Here is a 25,547-nt window from a genome sequence, read left to right as displayed (position 1 = left end):
TAATTCTGAAGTCACTTAAAGAATAGGATTGAAAGTGTATGAGAACTTTAATGTTTAACTATTCTGTGCAAAAATGGGAAATTCCCACTTGGTAAGTTCTCTTAAGGGAACCAATATCCAGCTTGCAGCTTTCATTTCAATTGTTAAAGAGAACGTGAATATACAGTCAGATTATGCTGAGCAGGGGTTGATTTTACATTTATACATAAATTTTTAAAAAAATCTCATTTCTTAGTCAACTTTAAATAAATAAAGGTGTTGCTCATTTATTTTATATAACTTTTCTGTGAAAGTGGAAAGACAGAGGCATTTCCAAAGCCATAATTTCGTATGTGTTTGTAAAAGCATCTTCAACATATGGAAATAACAGGTTAACTGTTGGTCAAAATGGTAGGAGGAAGAGAAGCAGATAATTTTTCTTTGGGGAAAAGGTAAACAACCTTCAACAGAAAAACCCTTTACATGTTTTAGATGGAGTTTTTCTTCTTCAAAGGGCTTGACTTCCACAGCCCTGCAGTTCAGAGTAGAGGGGTGTGAATAACATTGCACAGGCACAAACTAAAAGATTTGCATTAATGTAATCCTGTTGCAGAGTCCACACAGGCAAGTTACAGTGCTGCACTTTTTTGCCTACTGCTAAGTCCTGTCCAAACTGTGGGGCTGTGGAGACATGCATCTATTTGCACTGAGGTTAACATTTATTGCTAGTAGTACAAATAGGTGTCTGATTGCAGTCCCAGATCCAGTTTTTAAAACTTATGTAAACAAACAATACCTAAGGCTCATGCATCCGATGAAGTGGTTATTCACCCACGAAAGCTCATGAACCAATACGTCTGTTAGTCTATAAGGTGCCACAGGACTCTTGGCTGCTTTTACAGATCCAGACTAACACGGCTACCCCTCTGATATAAGGCTCTAGTGTGGCTCAGTACTAGTTTCTTGTAAGCAGCAGGAAACTGTCAATGAAGAGGCCTTCCCCTGGGCACAAAAGGCCTTACAAAATGTTCTGTGGAAGGACAGTTTGATGGTGCACTGACAACTGCCTTCTGTCATCAAGATATAAAGAGTGTGAAAGGGGGAATGCTAATAAGTGGCCTGTAAACAGAACACTGGACTTGTGGTCAATGAAAATCCTAAAATGTTTGTCAGGTTTTTTTCAGCTTTATTTTAATATTGTAAACTCAGGTTTTGTCTACTCTACAACAATTAATAAAATGCAACCATTAGAGTCAAACCAAAAGCTGATTAACTGAGACCAGACAGCCCAATTTGAAGATGGATATATGGATAAGAGAATGGATCTTGTACAGCTAAACTATTTTATCTCCTCCAGTTTCTTCCATTACTAATGGTGGCCAGAACAAAGAATTACAAAGCTGCTAGTGGCACTTAAACCCAGATGATTTGAGAACAGAAGCCTACTTCAATGACTAAACAAGCAGTAGTGGGAGACTACGGGTTCTTGGCATGAAAATAACAACATGCATTGACCATAACAGCTGTTAAAGTATTTAAATAATGCTCCGGCTAGACTGTAATCAAAATTCATTTTCAGCTGGGAATTTTGTTACTAACAGATGAACAAGTCTGAATACCAAGAATAATGTAACCTCCTTCACCCCCGAGTTCAACTAAAGTCAATAGGAACTAGCCCATTTATTTAAAATGATACAGGGAATCAACAGTTTCCGGCCTTTCTATGGCCATTTACCCCAATAATCCTTACCCCTTTAGGAGCTTACTAAACTTTTTTTTTTTTTTATATAAAAACACAAAGGTGGCACTAACATTGTGTACCTTGTGACAAGCAGAACCACACAACCGTAGTGTGTAAACTTCCTCCTTTGCCAGCTGTCACCTCTCCATGCCATTTGCACCTTAGATTCTAAGCAGCTCAGGCACTAGGTCTTTACCCACTCTGTAGAGCAGGGGTTCTCACAACAAACTTTTTGGTAGCTGCAGAGTGTGGCCACCAACTCTTGCTCCGTCTGTCTGCCTCCCGCAGCTCTTCACTGAGAGCCCGCCCCAGGCTCCTCATGCCCCAGCCGGCCAGGAGCAGGGGAGCTGCCCAAGGGAGTGCCCTGACAACACTGCAGCTGCCTCCAGAGCCGCGGCCAGCACCGCACACACCAGCCCCACATGGCTCCTGAGGCGCTGCACAGAACCCCCAAGGAGGCTGAATGGTGCAGGGCACTGATCCCTTTTGGCAGTGCCAGCGCAAACATCAAGGTGGCACATCTTGCTGCTCTTGGTGACAGCTAGTCAGGAGCAACAGCTGGGTGCTGCGGGGGGGGCTGCTGCTGCTTTGCTTCCCTTGTCCCTCCCCTCCCCCAAATCTCCACCTATTCTTTGGAGGCTGTCCTGGCTGCAAACAAATCCACTGGTGGCTGCATTTAAGAAACACCGTGTGCCATGTACACCTACCATGTAATATACAAATGTAAATAAATAAAATACTAAGTTAATAAAACAGGTTCTGGGTTGGACTCATCAGCACTCTACAGATCAATCTTGTAATAGTGCAGTGCACTGTCTCTGCCTGTGCTGTGTCCTGTGTCAGTCTGCAAGTATCTTCCCTTTTCTGTGCACTTGCTGTTCATTTCTACACTGCATCCTCTTTCTGTACTTCTGCCACTCTCGCTGTTCCTTTTTTCTGTTGTATGTGCCTCTTCCCTTTTTCTCTAGAAAATGATCGCTCAGTAAGGAGAGATCTTACTGGGTGTAAACGCGTTCTCGTGACTCCTAGGGGATTTCCCATTGAAATAAGTGAAAAACTAGTGGAACATGGAGGATTTTGTTCTCAGAGGCCACTAAACATCACTCCCTTTTTATGTGGCCAGTACCATCCTTGCCTTCCTGTCTTTGCTATATGGTGGCTCTCTGGCCATATCGTCCTTCCCCTTTGTGCAAGTGTACACCCATATTAGTCTCTGACTCTATTTTTGTTCTGGGGGATGTAAGGGCAGGGGAAAAATACCCACTTATCTAAGCTTGTTCTAACTTATTTCTCTTCAAGCCCTCAGTAACGGTCCACTCTCCAATGGAGGAATGCTGAATGCAGCTCCCACTGGAGCCAGTCAATGCCAGTACATGTTTCATTAGGTAAAGAGGAGAGGAGATCCCTCCTAGCTATGTCCCGAGCATATTTTAAATTGACTAGATTTGAAGTTGAGAGTGTCCCTTTAAGCCAGCAATGATTTTTATTTTTGGAGAATGTTCTTTAACCCTACCTGTTGGCAAGCAAATAAAACAGGGCCTGTGGCTAATCCAAGTTTGAGATCCGCTGCTGCTGGTTTCCCCAACTGGTCAGCACATGATGTAAAATCTAGCACATCATCTATTAGCTGGAAGAAGACAAAACACAAAAGCAAATTTTACCACATTTAAAAAAAACAAAAACATGACAACACATTTTAATTGCTGTGTCTAGTTAAAAGAAAATTTATATAGAGAATCCCAGCAATCTAGTTTGGTTTCCAATGTAGTTTTGAGAAGTGTGCATTTTAGACTTCCCACTAATTCCGTAAAAGCAACAGAATACACTACCTGAAAAGCTATGCCAACATTTTTTCCATACTGGTATGCAATCTCATGAACTTTTGGATCAGGGCAGCCTAGTATGGAAACCTGAAAGGAGGAAGAAGAAGAAAAAAAAAAAAAAGGACAGCTCTAATTATTCACCTGCAACTTGTCTGATTGTAGGTGCAACATAATAAGCACAGTAAACATCTGGGAGAGGGGAAAAAGCCACATCTAGAGCATTCTTCCCCATCCCCAATCCCTGTTTATGCACGCGCGCACACACAAATATCCAGGCCCATTAGAGAAAACAAAACCCAATAGAACTGAAGTATTAAATTCTGGATAGAGATTAACTTTATTAGGTTACAAATTATACTGTAAGGAGAGGGAATGCAGCAAGATGAGAGGTGTTACCCATGTAGGTTAATTGTCTAATGTAGTTCAGCAACACAGGGCCTGAATCTGTTTACATAATTGTTAGGAGGATAGGGCTCAAGTAGGTAGATGGATCTTACAAGCCTCCCAGTAACAGACCAGGGAGTTGGAAGAGTGGTGCCCAAACTAGGACAAGTGAAAAAGGGGTGGTTATTTTCATGGGAGATGTTAACTGTCCAGAAATGAACTATCAACAGAGATGAGCTGATAAACTTGTAGATGAAATTTCCACTGAATTATGGGGAGAGTTAGTGGCAAAGGGGGCTGGGATGGGAAAGGGCAAACAATACTAGACCAAATCATCACTGGTTCCAAACAAGCCAGAAGGAATCTTGAGGTTCAAGAAAGGTTTGAACTGCAGCCATACTATGGTAATGTGGCTCTTTGTCCATGAGTAGCAGGCAGAAAAAAATCCCCTATGTAGTCCTTGGGGAAAATAAATTAACATTTTACTTAAGTGCACACAAAAGGATGAACTACTCTGAAGACAGGTCTAGAGGCATGAATTCTGTATAATTAGATGAGGGGATGATGAGTGAGGTTTGGGAGTTGATGACCATGAGAGCCACAACACTGTATAAAATAATGTTTTAGAATTTTGTATGTGCACTTGTAGATAGATTATTTTTTTTAAAAGTGCACAAACTTGGTTCCACTAGATACTCAGATTTATTTTAGTTTTCAACAAAACTACAGTTGTTGAGGGGGAAAAAAAAATCCATCCTGGCTTACTATAGAAACTAAAACTAATGTTACTAAAAGAGGAGGAGAGGAGAGGAAGCAGTGAAGATTCGTTTTGATTTATCAAGTAAAAATAAGAGTAAAAATGCAATAGAAGAGCAGCATGGGAACACAAAGATATAAGGAATACATTTTTTTTTTTCTTAGGTGGGAAAGTTGTAGGATCATTTAAAAACAGAAGCAGATGCCTTGATGGGGATTGTGAAGATGGAAAAGAAGCTGAAAAAAGTAATTTCGATAAGGTATTCACACTGAAAAGTATCTTCAAATCAACATGGTGCAAGCATGCACTCACTTAAGTAGGGCCCTACCAAATTCACAGTCCATTTTGGTCAATTTCATGGCCATAGGATTTTAAAAATCATAAATTTCATGATTTTAGCTATTTAAATGTGAAATTTCAGTGTTGTGATTGTAGGGGTCCTGACCCAAAAAGGATTTCGGGGGGGAGAGGGGTGTCACGGTACTGCTACCCTAACTTCTATGCTGCTGCTGGCGACAGCGTTGCCTTCAGAGTTGGGTAGCTGGAGAGCAGCAGAGGCTGACTGGGATCTCAGCTCTGAAGGCAGAGCAGCTGCCAGCAGCAGCACAAAGTAAGGATGCCATCCTTACTTCTGCACTGCTGCTGGCAGGGCACTGCCTTCAGAACTGAGCGCCTGGCCAACCGTTGCCACTTTCTGGCTGCCCAGTTCTGAAGGCAGCTCAGAATTAAGGGTGGCAATACCGCGACCCCCCTAAAATAACCTTGTAACCCCCCCTACAATTCCCTTTTGGGTCAGGACTCCCCAACTTGAGAAACACTGGTCTCCCCCGTGAAATCTGTATAGTATAGGGTAAAAGCACACAAGACCAGATTTCACGATCCGTGATGTGTTTTTCATGGTCATGAATTTGGTAGGGCCCTACACTAAGAAATAAACATGAAAGAACCTTTAACACTGTGCTTTCCAAACATAAGAATACTAAAAGGACCTAATGAGAAAAGTATCCAGATTTTTTTTTATCAGACAACATCTCACATTGCCTCAGTCTATAAAAAGAGGAAAGATGTTAGTAGCTTAGTTTTCTTGCTCAAAGTTTGCCTATAGTCAGGCAAAATTCCAGAGACCATCAAAGGATAAACTGAACTGAAAATACAAGGGGGTTTTAGATGGGAATAAGCATGGGGTATTAAACTAGAACCTAATCTTTTATCCTCCTTTTCAGGCTTCTCTCTTTAGAGAGTAAACTCTTTGGGGCAAGTCCTACATCATCTTATGTCTCTGTACAATGCCTAGCAAATTTTGGTTGCTATTGTAATATAAATAAAATATAATCAGTAAGACAAGCTGAGTGTGTGACACTGTATATTTTTGGTAAAGTTTCTGAGTAGTGTCAGGCTCTTAGGTTATGTTTACATTGCAATAAAAGACCCAGGTCAGCTTATTTAGGCTTGGGCTGTGGGGCTATAAATTGCAAATGTTTGGGCTCAAGCTGGAGCCTGGGCTCTGAGGCCCTGCAAGGGGAAGGGTCCCAGAGCCTGGCCTCCAACCAGAGCTCAAACATCTACACTACAATTGTATAGCCCTGCAGCCGAGCCTGTGGCTCTGAGACTCCGTGCTGGTTTTTTTTTTTTTTTAAATCGCAGTGTAGACGTACCCTTAGTTTGCCAATCTAAGTGTGAAATACAGGTATAAATGGAATGTTTAAACGGGCATTAGTAAAATTCACAGTAAGTGGGCGTGGAGACAAGTCACTACTTGGGGAGCTTAAGGGTCATGCTGAGACTGTAGCTTTTCAATTTATTCAATGATCTAGGTCAGGACATGACTGTGGCTGCAGATAATTTTAATATGGACCAACTGGAGATACGAATAATTTTAGCAGCATAAATAGAAAGATTTAGATGCAGAGGAGAGGGCTATGGAATACATTTACATAAGTGAAGTTCACAAAAGGAAAAAATTATTTTGTCATTGTGAAATTAGAAAACTTCTCGTCTTTTATTCAAGCTACACACATTCAGGTAACAACAAAAATGAAAACCCAGGACTTTAGGCCTACATAACCTCCTAATGAGTATCCCTCTTACCAGGACCATATCATGATTTCTATAAGAGTGAAGCACAATATGGGATGTCTACATGGGAAAGTTATACCATTAATATATAAGTTAATGTGTGAATTTAAACTGCTATAGTTATACTAGTGTAACTCTCCATGGAATAACCATAGCGTTATAACTATACTGGTATAACTTGAAAAACTCTCCTATGCAGGCAAGCCCTATGTCACCAGAGTTACAACAGATCTGTTGCAAAGCCAGTCTTATAGGAATTCCAATAGCTTCCCCACTAAACCTGCATTCAAAATTCTTACTCCTAAATTCAGCATTTCAAGATGAAGATAAGGAACCCTTCATAACCCTACACTACAATGAGACAACTCAGTTTAATTAAAGCTGTATTTCAGAAATATTATCTATTTTTTTTTAAACTAGGAACAATTTTCCAGATGTCATAAGCAAGGCCATGATGCCATCTTGCCACTCTGATTTCAAACAGTGTTCATGAACTAACCCCTCAGAGCTGATGGCTATATATAATCCCTTGTTATTTACTATTCATAATTAATACTTCAAATTCCAGTTACTATGTTGAACGTTAATCTCTTCCACTGAAAGTAGATTATCAAAAGGAAATGACTTTAGTAGATTTTTTTTAAATGAATGAGGGGATTTATCAGACATTCTGTAATAGTGACTGATGCACCTGATACAGTAGTTCTATTAGCTCAAACCTGTTACTGGACTTTACAGTTTATTTTAATGTGCATGCAAAGCCTGAGGTGGTTCCATATCATCAGTGACATTACATTCTTTAATATGTCAAGAGGAGCTAACACAGATTAGGCCCCAATGCTGCACTGTGTTCTGTGCAGGTGGACCCGCATGAGACACACCCAGTGGAAGTTTAAACTTAATTAAATTTGGAATCATTGGCTAGATAGAGAAGTACAGACTCCTCCTTTCATTGTATTCCCTATGCCAAATCCTTATCGCCACACGGAGCTCTGTTGAGGTTAGTGGGGCTCTTTGTGGATGCAGGGATATGCATGCACAGATCAGCTTGTAGGATCAGAGCCTACGTCTGTAAAAACTGAAGTCATGCTAGATGAAGCCCGAATATCTGATGCAACTTTTATACTCATTTCAATGAAGAAATATTTTTTTTAAAAAATCCCTATTTTGAAAGTATTTTATGCAGAATGTAAATCTTTACCTGGCTTTGAAATCTAATTACAGCAGGAAAAATAGGCAAGAGAGGGAGAAGCTGCTAAGCTTATTTGGTATCTCAGATTTCTCATGACAGCTAGGAATTCCATTTGTGCTTCATTGCTGTGAATTCCTGAACAGAAATCCTCCACTTCCATATTGTCCTTGAAAAATGCCTTTCAGTAACTCAGGCTACAGCGACTCTCAGGGCCATCTGCCACTATTTACTGTGGCACGCATGTACTACTTTGGCCATAGCTTAAGCACACATCTACCATGTAGTTAATATACACTGAAGACTGTGACAGCTTTAGCCCCTTGATAGACTTTTTATAAAAGTGTATTTAGTTACCTCAATGGCATTTTGGTTCTAATGTAATGCTTTGGAGATGCAGACGATAACTCGTGAAATTACAGGAAAAGACCATCCGTATCCTGTTTAGACACTGTCCCAGGAACACACCAATCGTCCTTCCTCTAGATTAATTCTAACTAAAATCCCATTAGAATTAGTTTCTGCCATTTTTTTCAGCCAATATTTTATCTTATTTATATGCAACTGGAAACAACAAGTATCTTTTCCTTCCCTTAACCCGAGAACTGAATTGGCTCATGCTAGCAGGACTTATCCTAACTGATATTCTTAATCACCAATAATATAGCCTTAGTTTGCCCTTGAGAATGAAGTCATCTTCATCTTGGATACTTAAAAGAACCCACTTTCAAGCTACAGATAATGATTCTGATGACCATTTTTCTGGCTACAAAGAGCAGAACTCCTTCTGAACCCATCAGCTCTCCTTAACTAGCCCAAGAAAGTGTGCTCCAGGCATTCTCTGCCACTCATGCTATCAGTACCATTCTTCCTATCCTTGCTGACCTATGAAGAAAGAAACTGAGGGAAAGACTAAAAAGTGTCATTGTCATAGTGTGAAGAGCTATAGTTTTGCTCCCAAGGATAATCCTCTCTCCCTCACTTTTATTTATAAACATGATTTTGCTGCATCTGAAATGCTAGATTCCCAGTGGTGAAAACCATAATTATGCACAGTACAAGTACCAGAAGGCAACAGTAAAACAAACTCTCTTTCCTATCAACTGTACCTCAGCTACACTTTAGACGGATGCCCCTGAATCCTTGGCTTTTGTGCAAACTCTCAGAAAGGCCAAAAAGCAAACTGAAACGGTAGAATTTGTAATGAGAATCTATCTAATGGGAATGAAAGACCCTGTGAATTCTTTTCTTAGGTTGTCAAAATTGCTATCCAATAGCAACAGCTTTCAGTTACACTGAATATGTGGTGAGTCAGAAGCTTGATGTGACTGTCTTTACTTAGGCAAAATTCTCACTGAAGATTTGAGCCTTAGAGAGGAAAGCTCTATCACACATTACTATTCATATGAGCCATCCATGTCCTGATCTGTTTCTATAAAGAGTTTCCTAAGAAAATACATCTGAATCCTTTTTGGCAGATAAAATTGTCTACTTCCAAAATATATGACCCCACTTTTAAATCCTTGGATACTATTGCATGAAGTTAGTAACACAGCTGAAAGCATGACTGTTTTGAAGGTAGGTGTAGATCTGGTATCAATGATTGGTGCTAGCCTTTTTTCAAGGACCCCAAACTTCCTTGCAGCATTAGGTCTAAGAGGAAAAAATGCTTCATTTGTGTTTTGTTGCCAGTGGATATTCCCAATCTGCTTCAGAAACACAAAAGAAACTATCATGAATTTAAGCAGCTTTGGAAATAGATTACTCTTAGTTAGAAATGAAACCTTTACAAGATTTAGATATACCCAAATGTTGTATGTGACTGCAACTGGAGTGTTTTCTATTTTCCTTGAACTGGTCAGTTTTCCAGATTCCTCTGACACAGATTTTTATGGAAAGTATACTGTACTGAGAGTGTTCCAATAAGGTCTTACAATATTAGAAATAATGTCCTGTTTTACATTTTACATTTACTTATTTAGGCAATTTTCAACTGCTCTCTATTGCAAGAATGTACCACTGATTTCAGAATAAAACACTTAACAATAACACAGTGTGTTAGACTAATCCTTTTTGAACTGCCTCTTATTGCTAAGGTTATGTTCCAGCTACACTTCCCTTTCTGACAACATTATGGCTCTCTTTGGGGGGGGGGGGGGGAGGGGGGAGAGAAGAGGGGAGAAAAGCATTTTTGTCACTTTCTGCATTTTCTGAACTTGTAATAAACATCTTTTTTTGAATAAGAACTTGTCTGTGCAAGTCAATATTCATTTGTTGTGTAACAAAAATAACAGAATTTGGTGGTAAATACGGAGAGTAGGATATAGCAGGGTCTAACTGACTGTCAGTTTGCTTGGGACTCAGTCCTTGAATTTATGCTTCTGTCATTTTACAATAATGGAACTAGACAGGATCGTTTTAGTCACCCCATACCCACACAACTAAAAACATATTCAATGTATAAGACTTAATGAGGAGCAGAAGAGAATGTATTTCCTAATTAGAGCAATGCTAAAAGGAAGAACACAAACTAACTGTTTACATTTTTTGCACTGTTTTCATGTAGGGCTCTGCATTACAGTTTACTATGCTACACAATAGCAGACAACAGATGTGAAAGGAAACTTATATTTAACAAATTATAAGATGAACAGTTCTCGGACATGGATTTTAAAAATAGGCTCAAACTTCTAACATTTTAGAAATCAGCTCAGGAGTCGATAGTCAATCTTACTGTGAATCGAGTGAGGAAAGAGTAAAAGTCTGTCTCTGCATATAAAACAGAAAGGAAAGAATGAAAACCAATAATGGAGGCTGCACAGCTGAACTGGGATAAAAATCTTAAACAAAGATCCATTAGGACTGTGGCAAAATACTAATTGAAGAATCTAGTTTGGAGCATTTCCAAAGAAAATAGCAAGTAACTGGGAATTTAATAAGAACATAAGAACAGCCGTACCGGGTCAGACCAAAGGTCCATCTAGCCCAGTATCAGTCTACCGACAGTGGCCAATGCCAGGTGCCTCAGAGGGAGTGAACCTAACAGGCAATGATCAAGTGATCTCTCTCCTGCCATCCATCTCTATCCTCTGACAGACAGAGGCTAGAGACACCATTCCTTACCCATCCTGGCTAATAGCCATTTATGGACTTAACCACCATGAATTTATCCAGTTCTCTTTTAAACGCTGTTATAGTCCTAGCCTTCACAACAATTTAGCTGTGAAGCTTACAGTAAGGTATGTTAACTTGAGGAGAGACAGAACGTACATACTGCTTTACAACTGTTTGCGATAAGACTTGCAGTCTTCTTAAAGGTCTTCTCGAGGTAGTGAGCAAATCTCTCATTTTCATTTTCTTTGGAGCCCAACTGAAGGAATTCACCTATAAAGATGCAGGAACAAAGTCTTTATTTTTTAGGTTTATTGTTTAGACAAAGAAGTATAAAGATACAAAGTATAAAGATAGAAAAAAACCTTACCACGCACCAAATCTTCAATCACCTGACTTAATACCGATATAATAGTAGTGTTTCCAATTCTTGCTAAAGCAACAGAAGCTGCTGAAAGGATAAAATCACCAGCTAAAACAGCCTGAAAAAAACAAGAGAATATTTTTTTTTGTTTTTTTTTAAAATGTCTCTTCACATAAAAAATACTAGGGACCATCTGATTCCCTGTATATTTTCTAGGTCTAGTCACATTACATCGTTTTCCTCATAAAGCGTACATTTCTGACTGAAAACTGGAAAAGGAAAAAATAGTTACAGTATTTAAATTTGAACCATTTTGGAGTTCCCATGTTACAGTGATCTCTTTTTTGCTATATCTGAACGTGTTTTACCTGTGAGGTAAAGAAATAAGTTTTAACCATTATATATTGTATTGTATGGTCACTGCGCTACTGTTATTGTGTAATGTCAATTAGTTCTAAAGTGTCTTAAAAATCTTGGAAGTGTCATTGATCTCTGTCATCCCCCAGGACTTCCTGAATAATTTTTTTTCCAAATGCTTTATGAAGAAGCTTAGTCATCTTACATATTTCACAAGAGAATAACAGCAAAGCCTTTATTATCTTAAGGCATATATTTAACATTTTAAAGCCTGAACATTCTAATGCTAGTGTAAAAGCTCTTTTGGTTTATTATTTCAACAGGGGAAACCAATACATGAGGTGCTTAAAAGGAGGCATATTTTTATAGCATTTCAACATGATTTTAGCTACTGTATGCAACTGCCATTAGAGTCTATCGGAATCACATAGCAAAAACATCTTCCCACTATACTTTGAAAATATAGGGTTAGAAACTTTATCCATTTTACCCCCTGTATATAGGAATTCATAACATGATCACAACTGTGTGATCAGCTCAGATTGTACCCCTTTTTCTAAACACCCCCAGCTTCCACCATAGCCACACACTACTGTCAAGGAGACACACACTAAATACAGTAACTCCTCACTTAACGTTGTAGTTATGTTCCTGAAAAATGCAACTTTAAGTAAACGAATCCAATTTTCCCATAAGATTCAATGTAAATGTGGGGGGTTAGGTTCCAAGGAATGTTTTTGGGGGCAGACAAAAGGCATTATATACTGTACAGTACTATACTGTGGTGGGGAGGTGCCCCAGCTCACCCCTGGGGCTCAGGGCTGGGGGTACAGGGTCTGGGAGGGAATTAGGGTGTGGGAGGGTGCCCAGGGCTGGGGCAGGCAAGAGGTGCAGAGCACTTACCTGGGGCAGCTCCTGTTTGGTGCAGGGGGTCTGTAGGTGGCTCTGTGCAGCGTGGCACCATCCCCATGACCACGATTCTGGGAGCTCTCCCCCTCTCCCCCGGCAGGCAGGGCCACCCAGAATGCAGAGAGTTCAGAAGGTTGGCAGTCTGGCCGGCTTTGAAGGGGAAAGCGCCGCTTCTCTCCGGTCGCTGGCTGCGCGGCTGCCCCTGCTACTCCTGAGTCCCCTGGCCCATGCTCGCAGGGCCGCATCCCAAAAGGGGCTTTAGAGCTGCAGGCCAGGGCCCCGGGACCCCCTTAGCCCAGGGTCCAGCAGCTCCTAAAGCCCCTGCGTTCCGGGTGGCCCTGCCTGCTGGGGGGAATGGGGGGGCAGGAGGAGCAGCTTCCCTGCTCCCTCCCTCCCTCCCAGAAAGTCTTAAGCACTGCTGTTTGGCAGTGGGGGAAGCACTGGGAGGGAGGGGGAGGAGGCAGAGAAGAGGAACTTATGCAATGCTCCCTTATAAAGTCAGCCAAATGACGTTATAATGGAGCACTGCACAACTTTAAACAAGTATGTTTCCTAATGGAGCAGTGACGTAACTTCGAAACAACGTTAAGTGGGAGGACATTAAGTGAGGAGTTACTAAATTAGCAACATGACAAATAAAAATCTCCACTTTACCAGTACTGTATACAATGACAGACTCACCTTTCTCTCCCCCCAGATTTGATTAACAGTCATTTTTCCTCTCCGAGAATTTGCATCATCAATGACATCATCATGAACTAGACTAGCAGTATGGATCATCTCTGCAATTATGGCCACAGAGCGTTGGCTTGCTTGCACCTCCCTAAAATTATAAAAAAACCCACACCTTTAAGTGTCAATCAAGCATACTATGTGCACTGCAATATGCTCATGAAAAACCTCTATGCAAACTAAGAGAAACTATTATTTTTCAATAGCAGTGGTTCTCAAAACATTTTCATGTTCTGAACCTATCATTGACTGCCAACCTTCTGAACTTTGTATAAGCAGACAAGAGAAGTCAGATCATTTTAATACAATGGGTGCAATTGGTTACATCTCCCCATTTTGTAGCAGTCTGTATATAGGCTTGTTTCTGCAACTCTGAAGTTAATGGGAGTTATGCCATTAATTTCAATGAGAGCTGAATCAGGCTCATATATATATCTCTCTGGATTTAGGGCTTCAACATCTTACCTCACTGCTTGCAACCCTCGCTGCTCGCAACCCTCACTGCTCCAATATCCGCAAGTCAGGATACAGTCTGGTTCTGTCTTTCTGTGTTTGTGCTACTGCCATTCCCAATTTTGATGTTTCCCACAAATTTGATTGTGACTGAATTTACACCAAAGACAGACTTGGACAATGATACTTGAATAAGACACAGAATGCAGATACTTGTGAGTTCTACTAGACAAAAACATCTGAAAACCTTTAGTGTTCCCTGGGCTGTGCTACATTTAGCAAGAGGCATCACTATTTTAAAGTTGCTATCCTTCCCTACTGTAACAGAAGCAGATTTCAAGATCATGTGAAAGTGCCCTGTAGACCACAGTTTGAAAAACTACCACTCTAAGAACATTACATTAAATGGTCCCAGTTTTACCGAAGTATCCTTTTTTCTGTTTATGTTATTTAAAGAACAATTCCTCCACCACAACCCTGACTCAGGAGTTCTGATAAATGTAGTAAACTTAAATGGCAGGTTCAAGAAAAATAAAAAGGCTGCAAACATGAATATATAGCTGAGTATAGGTTTGGAACTGAAATTTAAGTAAATTTTGCTGATAATCCATGAGCCAGAATAGATGCCAGATTACTCTTCCATAGGAGTGCAGGTCACCATAGCTAAGTAGAAAAAAACCCGAAGACTGAATGAACATAGGGAACAGATTTGTTCTACAATAAGTTGCATTTTTTAGTCCCTTTTTTGACCATATTTTATAAATTTCACCTTACTCTTCCCATGCAGCCCTAGCAATGTTTGTGTAATACAATGGCATACTTTACATGCAAAACATTCAAGAATCAGTTGAGGTCAAAGTTTGCAAGAGGAAAAGACTTTTCAAAAATATTATTGGCGACATTTAGACATTAACTTTCTTTCCCCATCAATACTTGTGGGTGAAATATACATACAGTAGAACCTCAGAGTTATGAACTGACCAGTCAACCACACCCCTCATCTGGGACTGGAAGTACACAATTAGGTATCAGCAGAGACAAAACAAAAACAAAAACAAAAAAACCCGCAAATACAGTACTATGTTAAAGGTTAACTACTAAAAAAAAATAAAGGGAAAGCAGCATTTTTCTTCTGCATAGTAAAGTTTCAAAGCTGAATTAAATCAATTTTCAGTTGTAAACTTTTGAAAGAATAACCATAATGTTTTGTTCAGAGTTATGAACAATCTCCATTCCTGAGGTGTTCATAACTCTAAGGTTCTACTGTAGGTCTAATTAAGAGCAAAATAACTGCATTAAAGGAATATTCACAGAATGTCCAGTTCAAGTGCAACCCCGATTTTTCCAAAGCATGGTCATGACCCCCAGGATTGTATTGTACTCTCTATTTTAGGTTCTGCAGCGTTTCTCAAATGCAGTCACTATGGCTGCTTCAGGCCACCAGAGGCTCTTCTTGCGGTCACAGCTTCCTGAGCTGTGACTGGGAGAAGGGGGTAAAGTAGCGGCCTCTCCCCTCCATTCCTCCTGGATGCACTGCCTTGGTGTTGGTTGCTGGGGCCACCAGCAAGGGTTAGGTCCTGCCCACCTCTGGAGATACCTAGGGCACAATGCGGGAGGACCAGGCAGCCAGTGAGTTCCCCACCTTCCCAGGAGTGGTGGGGCTCAGGCTTTGGGCTTCAGCCCTCGAGCGGCGGGGTGGCAGGCTCTGGCCAAGGTGCTTCAGACTCCATCCCCAGGCTCCAGCTGCATGGTGGCAGGTCCCAGGCTCTGGACGCACTGCTTCGGGCTCCACCCCCCCGCTGCCTCCCCCGGTCCACCATTCAGGGCTTAATTTGTCCCCAGGCTTGGCAGGGCTGAGTAAGGCTACTGTGAAAAGTGATACTTGTATGTTTGTTAATATCACTGTTCACAACAGACTTACTAGTTAGCAATAAATAAATTACAATGATTTGGACATGTATATACACATATTTGTTTTTCCTGAAGCTAATTACATATTTTAGCAAAAAGTGTGAAAGCGGCCACCAAAAAATTTGTCCTGAGAACCCCTAGTCTAGAGTGAAGTAATGAGGCAACAGACTACATTGTGCCCAAGAACATATGGTTCCAAAGAGACCGCACTCTGGAACATTGCAAAGTTGATTGGCATCCTTGTTGCTGAGGACAGTTTTAAAGGGATGCCTGAACAGCTGGACTGCTGCCCCTTAAAGTCTGCCTTATCTTCACTGTGCTCCACACATGGGAGGTCTGAATTGCAGACTCTCCAAAGCTGATTGACAACTCACTAACATCTGGAGACATGACCAGCAAGCTTAGAAATCTGTATTCTAAATTTGAAAGACATAGAATACAGCCTCCAACGACTGTTGAACTGACTCTCTTGATTCCTCTAAGATTTTGGGTGTCTTCAGAGACTGAGATAATTGGGATTGTATTGCATCATTCATTATGTCCGAATATGACCTTGAACACTTATCAGCCAAAGCCACACATTGATTGGCCAATTAAGTCTTTTGTCACACCAGTGATTTAACTCAATGGTTCACAGGTACTTATTTATTTATTTTTTAAAGAGGTGGAGGGGAAGTAATGAGGGAACATATATGGGATTAGCTGGAGTATAGAGGACAGCAATGAGGAAGCAGAAAAAGCAACATTTTCAAATCATTCCCTTCCTCAGAAGCGCCAACCTGCTCTCCCAGCAAAAGTCTGAAACTTAAAAATGAGCCAATCATGCTAATTTCCAGCAGAACCAGAATAAATTAAATGAAAGAGAAAACACAAAATCTTGAAATCACTTCAACTAATTACAAAAGGAATTTAAGTCTTGTTGCACGTGGTTTAATAATCAGCAATGAAACTGGAAGGTGACATCTTGCCAGTCTGCCGACATAGGTGCCAAGATGAGACCCTATTTTTATGCAGAGCACCTCATAGCTTTTAGTGGGGAATTCTGCATGCAAAACAATGGCAGGATATGACCTGTAGTTTGTTAAAAAAGGAATCACTGCTCAGTATAAGAATAAAAGCTGGACACTTTCATGGTTGTTTTAAGATAGTTCTAATATGCATTAGAAACTTTGTTAGTTCAACACTTCAGTATAAATTTTTTTCCATAAAGTTATTTTTTAGTAAATCATACAACTTACCTTAAAACAACTGTAAAAGTTTCCAGCCTTTTTCAGGCATTCAACTGCTCATTGGAATTCCCTTTCTCATAAACTATGTCAGCAGACTGGACTTCCTGCTGGAAAGTAGCAGTAAAATGGCAGCGCTCATTGACACACCAGAACCATTCAATGCTATGAAGATAGCACAATAATGACAGACATTTCAAAAGCAAGTTTTGAAAGTTCTGTTTTAAAAGTATAGTTCTTCTCCGAAAAGTGACTTTAAAAATGGCATTCTAGGGTTCACATTTACGGTGTCTCTGATTTCGGTACAAAATGTGCCAATTTTACAAGGAACTTTTTAAAAAAATTAGCTAGTATTTCTGAAAATTTGATCTGGGCAGCAAGCAAGGTCCTTTCAATCTCACACATCAGTAACAGTAATAAAGATTCTGCAGGCAAAGTTATTCCCTGATAGGAGCATAGTAAATTTTGTTGATGACATTCAAGAAATAATAGGAACTTGGTCCTTCTCTCTTAGCAGCTTCCACTCTGCCATGCTAACAGAAGGAAAATAATTTTAGTGATTAAGGTTGGCAGATAATGCTGGATACATACAGACTGTCTGAGGATGACGGTGCCATTTTTACACAGTTATCAGAGTAGAACCACACCACCATTTTATGTATTATTTAGTAAATATGTGCAACCTTAACTGCCTTTTTGTGCATATGCATTATGATAGCCTTTAATTACACAATCATATATTTTTTTTATTAGCAGGCCCCTTGCTTTGTTTTGTGCACATACTGGACAGACAATAAGACAGGTTTGTATAGTGAATTGGTGTTGGGACTGCAGTACCCTTGACCTTTTCTACTAGTATAGTGTGCAGTTGACAGAGGCCTGCTGCAAGAGGCAGAACGATGTTGTGGGTAAGGCAGTATTTCTGTATGGAACTCATTATTTACAACTTCATAGAGCTTTGTAACACCCTGCCAGGTAGGTAAGTACTGCTATTCTGATTTTAAGGATGGGGAAAAACAGCAATGGGTGGGCTCTCACCCAGTCCTATGCGCTGACCACACCTCTCAGGATAAGCTTTCACTCCCTGCTGGGAATCTTTTGCTGGGGAGGAAGTGTGTACGTTCAGGAGTGTAAACCAGAAATTGCGAGGGTGCAAGAGGGAGTTGGGGAGGCATGGATTAGGGAGCTCTCAAGGCAGCTACCTGATGCAAACAGCTGAACAATAAGCAACGTACATGATGATTGTGAGGAAGTGAAGATGCTGTCAAGTAGTCTTGTACTATAATAATGAATGGAGTGTAAGAACTGATATAGATTGGACAGTGGCAGAGACGTCAGCTTTGTTTCTGTTGCCCTTCAAGGGGGTCTATTCTCCCTACTTTGTTTCTAAGTCTCTTGTGTTCACCCCATTTTTCCTCCTTTGATATTTCTGTATCTCTTCCTCCTTCTCTTTTGTTTCAGTTGCTCTCTGAATTATGGCTACAGAAGAGGACATGCATATTTCTAGTTACAAACTATAGGTGGTGCATCTGGGAAACCAGTAAAGTGCAGCAGCACAGCTCCAGTCAGGCAAAGGGATAATTCTCTTTAGTGATAATTCTGTGAGATTCTCCCATTCTGTGTTGTGAATAACTCCAGGAGAATGTGTGAACACACAGGATTCACACAATCCCAATTTAAACCCCTTACCAGGACTCCAGTTCTCACACAGAGATAAATTTCAACAGTTAAACAACAGACAAAAAGCTATTGCCCAAGGGACCTAAACACTTAGGCTTGTATTTACAGCACTACGATCTTTAAAAGAGAAGAAAAATCATACCAACGTTGAACAATTTGCATACTTCATCCACTGATCTTGTGATGAGGACACAAGGGATCCAAAACATTAACTGAGTGTGTAATTTTCCTTGCAGTGGCTTGGATAATGTGAACTTGTTGAAGGGGAAAAAAAAGCTAATTTTCTGAGAATAGTTTGGGGACCCTTTTTTTTTTTTTTTTTTTTTTTTAATTTTAAGAACTATGACCATGCCATCAATCCTGCAAGCTGTTCTGTGTTGGTGGATCCCTGCTTCTGCATGGAGCTCCAATAGGATTCTGCATGGGCACCAGGATCCATCCATGCAGAACACATACCAGAATTAGGTCTTAAGATTGTGTAAACTGATGTTCTGCTATTTTAATAGATACAGAGGGAGCATTTTCCTTTCTACTGCTATTTACACAGCAAACAAGATTTTAACAGGGGAAAATATGTTGGATGCAGAAGGTTGTACAAGAGTTGGGACTGGCAGTTGGAGAAGAAAATGAAATGCAGTGTCAGTAACACAACCCCTGGAGGCAGAGAGAAGGAGGGCTCAGCTGATGAAAAGCAGAGCAAACTGTCTGAAGAACAGTGCCAGGGAAGGGAAAGGATGAAGAACAAAAACCAGTAAAAGGGACCACTCAGCAAATGGCTAAAGGAGACCAAAAAAATCCACCTGAAAGTGGGAAGTTACTTTTCTGTAAAAATTGTGCTTTTCTGAAGAGATCAACTGGCAGGAGTCACAATCCTGTATCTTTGTTTCTTTGCACAAGACTAGCTGAACTCTCTTAGCTCTAAAGGGTTTTTGATCTTTGCGGGCAACAGTAGCATGGTGAAGTATAATCAAGCCACCCTATTAATATCTGTGGGCTATCTCCCCCAGCCAGATATAATGCTGCCCTCCAACTGTTCCAGTCAATTTCTTTGATTGCACAGAGGGGTGAAGCTCCTAGAAAGAAAAGTAAAGTAAAAATGATCATTAAGATATGACAAAAAAATGCTTCAAAAGGAAAGATAGGATCCATGAGAAAAACATCTCAAATAAACTCCAAACATGAAGGGGAAGTGGATGGGTGAGTGAGACTCACCCATGATGACATTTTCAGAGAAGCAAAATTATAGATGAATAATGTTCCCTTCTCCATAGGTACCATCTGTGCAGAATTCTCACTCTTGGATAGTAAAAAGAAGGAACTTGCCAAAAGGAAATGAAAGCACAGCTGTAAAGAGCTGCAAGAACAAAGCTAATGACAATGCAAACAGGAAATACATGTTCGTGTATATTTATCATATAGCATACAATGACTAAGAGACCTCTCAAAGTTCAGCATCAGATCAGGTATATGGCCTGCTAGAAAGACCTCAACACTAGAGAAAAGATCCAGGCAAAACTTGCAACTCATAAGCCAATATCCCAAAATAAAACAAACCTTAATTTTTGGTCTACCTCCCCAACCCTGGAAACATGCATCAACATGAAAAACAGTATACTGCAGACTTGCATAAACATACATATATACATTGTGTAAAGTCATCTAGATTTATCTAGAGAGAAAGGAGGCTGCAGCAAGGAAGAAGAGAAAAAAAGTGAAATCCTGGTATTTCATTCCTTTTCCCCTTCCAAAGCATTTCATTTTTCTCACTACCCAACATTTCATTTCCAAAACTTAGACAATAGGGTACGTGACAGAGAGGGCTGAAATATCAAAAATGGTTCGGGAAGCACTGACTTCATGAAAACCAATGAGCAAAAGGTGCCAGGGACACCAGTCTCCATGCCAGAGCTTTTGCACTGAGAGAACAGGCATCTGCCTCAGCACAAAAATCATTCCAGTGTACCGAGAATCATACTCCTGCTGATACGGGGGAAGGGAATGCCCGAAAGCTGGTACAGAGAGTTTAATGAAGGCAGCCTGTCTAGCCACAGAGGAGCCTGCCCATGTCTAAAGGAGAAAACGCACACCCCACCCCATCCATTTTTCTTCAGGACATTGAACAGATGGCAAAGCTCACACCAGATCATCCGAGTTCATCTTCAGAGTTGCCAACCCAGTTTAAAAAAAAAAAATTCAGCACCCACTTTGATAAATGATTTTTCAGCTGCTCTATTCTGTGTCAGGAATTGAGCATTAAAAACATTGCATTGCCACCATTAGCTGAAGCAAGGGAAAGATTGAAATTAAATGTATTTTTAAATTAGTAAAAGTGGAGTGGTGACAATAAATCATAATGTTAAGATGAATACAATGGTGTAACTGATTATAAGGGTTTAATGATAAAGATAGTTTTCAGCAGTTGCAGCAAGGAATAACAAGGTGATCACAGGGAATCATAGCCAGTGAAAGTAAAAAGGTGGTCTCGGAGTGATTTGGCCAACAGCAAAAAGGCAGGCTGAGGTGAAATAAAGGTCACCCCAAAAACCTGGAGGGAGGAGTCAGTCGAGCATGGCATAGGTTTTCAATCAGGTCCACCTTTGTTTGACAGGTGAGTTTAACAGCTGTGATTGGTTCATAAGAACAGATCAATCAGGGAAGGCATAAGGATGATAATTGTGGATGAGTATGCTAAGGATTGAAGAAACAATCTATCAGAATAGGCTATAATCTGTATACAAGGCAGGTTGCTGACAGGCTTCATTCACTGTGAGTGGGAGGTGCTAGAGTGAACAAACAATTGGAGAATCATCAGACGCTGAAGGAAAACAGCTGAAATCACTGAAGAAAGAAGAACCAAGGCAAAGCAGTTGGAACAGTGGCAGATAGAGCAGAGGGACAGAAGACTATGGAGAAGTAAGCATGATGACACTCGCATGAGGAATAACTGGATTGCATGACTGTGTATACCTGGGATAATAAAATTGGATGTCTGTTTCTTTTTTATTCATATATATAAAGTTGTAATTAGAATTTGTTAACAGCATCTTGCATGTGACTGGCCATTGTATGTGGAATGTAAGCACTTAAAGTTATTTCCCCATTGCATAATATTGCAATGTTGGGTACTTTAATGTGTATGTACCAAAGACATTTACTTTACCTTTTTGATGTATGCCTTTTGAAAGAATTTATGATGTTTCAGATTTATTGTGTCAAAGGTTTTTTGTTTTTGTTCACCCCCCCCCCCCAAAAAAAAGATTGCTGCCTGAGTGTCGATACTCGAGCAGAAGGCTGTATCCGTGTCCTCCCAAGGGTCAGAGTTAGTCTGTTCTGGGAGTTTTCCCAAAGGCCAGAGAGAAACCCCTGGCAATTTCTCTAGGGCAGGCCACCTCCTTTCACTCACTAAAAACAAACAAATTGAGGATTAAGTAAATGACCTAGGCAGGCCATTGTGGGGGTACTTTAAGTCTGATTTGGGAGGGTAACAAGCGGGTGTCCCTGGGTGGGCCCACAGCACTATTTGAAGCCTTATGGAAGGTATAGTGCCCCCTAGTGGATAGGTAGATGATTGACACCAGGAAGTGAAAAATTTTATTTTTACTTATTTTAGTCATTTGTTTTTGTAAGCTAGTATTCTGAGTACTGAGGATGAGTAGCTCAAAGAAGGGGGGTTTCTGTCCTAAAGAGAGAAATACTAGTAAGTATTAGATATTGATGTGTTGAAAGCCATTGTGTTAAGTCAGAATGCTCAGATTATAGCCACCCAGGAAGAGGCCAGTAAGTGGCACAGTGGAAACAAAAAATATTAGATGGGCAAGTTGCAGTTGAGTCTGTAATCACAAAGATAGAAGAAGAAAATAAAGTTAGCCATGGGGTCTGTCAGTGCCAAAAATGTACTCCAGAAAATGAGTTGCAACTAAGAAGGAGTGGTAATGGCTGTAAAGGGGCCAGAAGGGAAAAATTGGGATAGTAAGTTCCCTGAATGGTGCAATAAAGAGGAAAAGACCAACACTTGTAGTAAAGATTTCTCTAGTTAACAACTAGCAATAATCACACCTCAGATTAACTTCATTGGCTATGATACTTCCACTATTATGAAAGGGATAACCCCAAGAAGCTCCCTCAGAGACTCTGTGCCATGGAACAAATTAGGGTATTGGGCAAGTCCACAGGTCCCCTAAATAGGAGTACAATAGCAAGTTGGTTGGCTAAGACGTCTGCTATCCGTGGGACAACAGGGACAGATGTCTCAACCATGGTTGCAAAAGAACTAAGTAACCCATGTATGTTTAAGTTAGAGGAATCCAAAAGGTTAAAAGATTCCTCAGACCAGGTTCAGCAATTGCCCCAACAGCAACTGGAATTTTGTTTTAGGGAGAAGGCTCAGCTTGAGAAGCCCACACTACAAGAAAAAACGGTTTAAGGGATGAGCTGCAGATTAAAAAGCTGCAACTCACTTGTGATAAGCAATGGCTTAAAATGATAAGGAGCAAGATTGCTTCTTGAGGAAAACTGCCACAAAGGCAGAAGTATATGTGGTTCTGAACCCACAGAACCAGCAGACTCTGGCTAACCATGTATACTGCCAACAGGAAGTGACTTGCTTACAGGAAGAGCTGCAAGCTATACAGGTAGTAAGCAGCACAGCTCAGGGAAGCGGTGTTGTGGTGAGCATTAAGAAAGATGTGCTCAGAAAACTGGAGGAAAAGGACAGAGTTAGCTCTGGTATAAGTTCAGAAAACTGTTCTAGACTTCCCTATGGAAGTAATACTAATAGACTTCACTTCTTTTCAGGTTTTCTTCCCAAAAGGGGATTTTGATTCTGTAATGTCTTTTCCTAAAGAGAAACAACAGGTAAAATTAAAAACAGAGTCATGTATGACTTGGAAATTAGTGCATAGAAATCCTGAGTTGATTCAGGGAGGTACTATAGTATGTAATGTAACACAATCTGAAGGAACATTAGTTTCACAATTTGGGTTTAACAATGAAAACAGTAGTAATGTTTCATAACTTAGATGTTGCTTTAGTGTAGGATGAGTTGTAGGTAAAATACAGAAAGGCTGGCCACCTCCAAGGAAAAAACCTAAAAAAGTATCAGTGGTAACCTTTTCCAATAATGGTCCATAGGAAAAAGGAACCAACACCGCAAACAAAATAAAGCAGAAACCAAGGAAAGAGAGCTAAAGTAAAAATGTTGCCTCTTATGAAAGGAAGAAAGTTCCCGATGTGGTTAGAAATTGGTTTGGGGAGAACTGTTGCAGAATGAGCCTAGGGATCAGATCCATGGACTACCTACTGAAGAATTGCTTTGGAGAGTAGCCAGCCATGAAATAAGTATACCTACAGCTCTCACACATTCCAAAGATCAAGTATAGGGAGGCCGAGCGCCCCCATCTCCCCAGTGTCAGCAAAAGACCATGCTGACCTAGTGACACATTTAAAACGGGATATATGGGACAGTAGAGCAACATCCCAATATAATAGCAACACTATCTGAGGATAACGAGGTGAGACCACTAATATATTAGGGTAGTGGAAGAAAAAATTCAGCAGTTATGCTATTTAGATATGGAATCAACATATTCAATATTAAATATTCCATTGAGTTCCATAGAACTGATCCCATATGTCACACTTGAAACAAAGGCGATTAGAGGAGTATATAGGATTGAGAGTGCCGTTCCGTTGAGTATTCCACTAACAGTAGACGTGGGAAATAGGAGGGTGCAAAATGTTCGATTCAGGCTAATGGAAATAGGGTTTAATGGATTAGGAATAGTAGGGATGGACATTTTGAAGCCACTCCAATATTCAGTAGACTTTGTAAACAGGATATTATGGGCAATGGATTAATTAGTTGATTTAAGAAATGTAAATAGTTAAGGTTACATTTAAAATGTTGTTCAATAAAATTGTTAGAAATGATACTCCCAAGGGAGAAAAGGTGTCTATTTCTTTTTACCGAAAGAGCCAAGATGATTACTCTTTTTGGTATCAGTAGTTACTGGATTCTGCTATGGTGGTGCGAATTTGGAAGCTGTAAAGTGGACAGCGAAAATCCAGTGGAAAGAACTCAACCAAACTGCTGCCAACAGTAATGTTAGCTGTCTCTTTATCTTTCCAAAACCAGATAGTAAAAATATAGAAAACTGGGTAGTCAAGGTCACAATAGGACCTTCAGGGGATGTAATGACACAAAATTTACATAAGTGTTTTATCTTATTTGTCGCCCTCCAATAGTTGGGGTATTATCAATCCTCATGTTTTCCCCTCACCAGGACTAAGAGGGTGTGAGTGGACAGCTAAAGAAAGAACAGGCATAATATTGAGAAAGGCAGTTAAAACTGGACAATGGCAGTGTACCCTAGCAAATGGGTCTGGAGTATTTGCACGCTCTAGCAGCCTCTTGTAGACCCAAGCTGCCCGAACACATGCCTGTTATAGCTGCAGCACCAAGAAGTATATTCAGGCAAAAGAAAGGAAGACCACCACCACAAAGGTATGCAAATGATCTATAGGAATGAATAAGGAAGGATGGTGTATAGTCCCCCAGATTAAGGTGGCAAATATAAGGGGCGACCATACCTCACAGGGAGCCTCACCCAACCTGTGGGAAGAAGGCGAGAACATCTAAATTTCTGTAGTTTTAAGTGGACAAAAACATCAATGGGTATGGACAAAAGAAGGGAAAACGTGGGCACATGTAACTGACATAATGTCAATGGGGCAGAACATGCCTATTACAAACAGTTGCCCTGGAAAAGATAAACCTATGCTATGGTTTAAAGGGGTCTGCATCTGGAAGTATAGAGGATTAAGCAAATATACCCACATTTTGAGCGGGAATCCCTC

The 25,547-nt window shown here is 40.4% G+C and overlaps 1 protein-coding gene across 6 annotated transcripts in view; it reads right to left on the bottom strand.

Annotated features, from left to right (window-relative positions):
* Positions 1 to 25,547, bottom strand: part of PDSS1 (decaprenyl diphosphate synthase subunit 1) — a 45,256-nt gene that overhangs the window by 6,254 nt on the left and 13,455 nt on the right. For 4 of the 6 annotated variants that reach the window (XM_045007226.1, XM_045007223.1, XM_045007225.1 and 1 more), the window contains 5 exons: positions 13,372 to 13,513; positions 11,431 to 11,542; positions 11,224 to 11,333; positions 3,550 to 3,630; positions 3,234 to 3,347 (listed from right to left, as the gene is read on the bottom strand). In XM_045007226.1, coding sequence (XP_044863161.1) covers positions 3,234 to 3,347; positions 3,550 to 3,630; positions 11,224 to 11,333; positions 11,431 to 11,542; positions 13,372 to 13,513 — 559 coding nt within the window. Of the gene's footprint in view, positions 1 to 3,233; positions 3,348 to 3,549; positions 3,631 to 11,219; positions 11,334 to 11,430; positions 11,543 to 13,371; positions 13,514 to 17,024; positions 17,123 to 25,547 lie in introns of all 6 variants that reach the window. The other 2 variants (XM_045007227.1, XM_045007224.1) reach the window with 2 other exon arrangements.

Source organism: Mauremys mutica, chromosome 2, assembly GCF_020497125.1.
Source record: "Mauremys mutica isolate MM-2020 ecotype Southern chromosome 2, ASM2049712v1, whole genome shotgun sequence".
NCBI classification, from domain to species: Eukaryota; Metazoa; Chordata; order Testudines; family Geoemydidae; genus Mauremys; species Mauremys mutica.
This window is presented reverse-complemented; position numbering and strand designations above follow the sequence as displayed.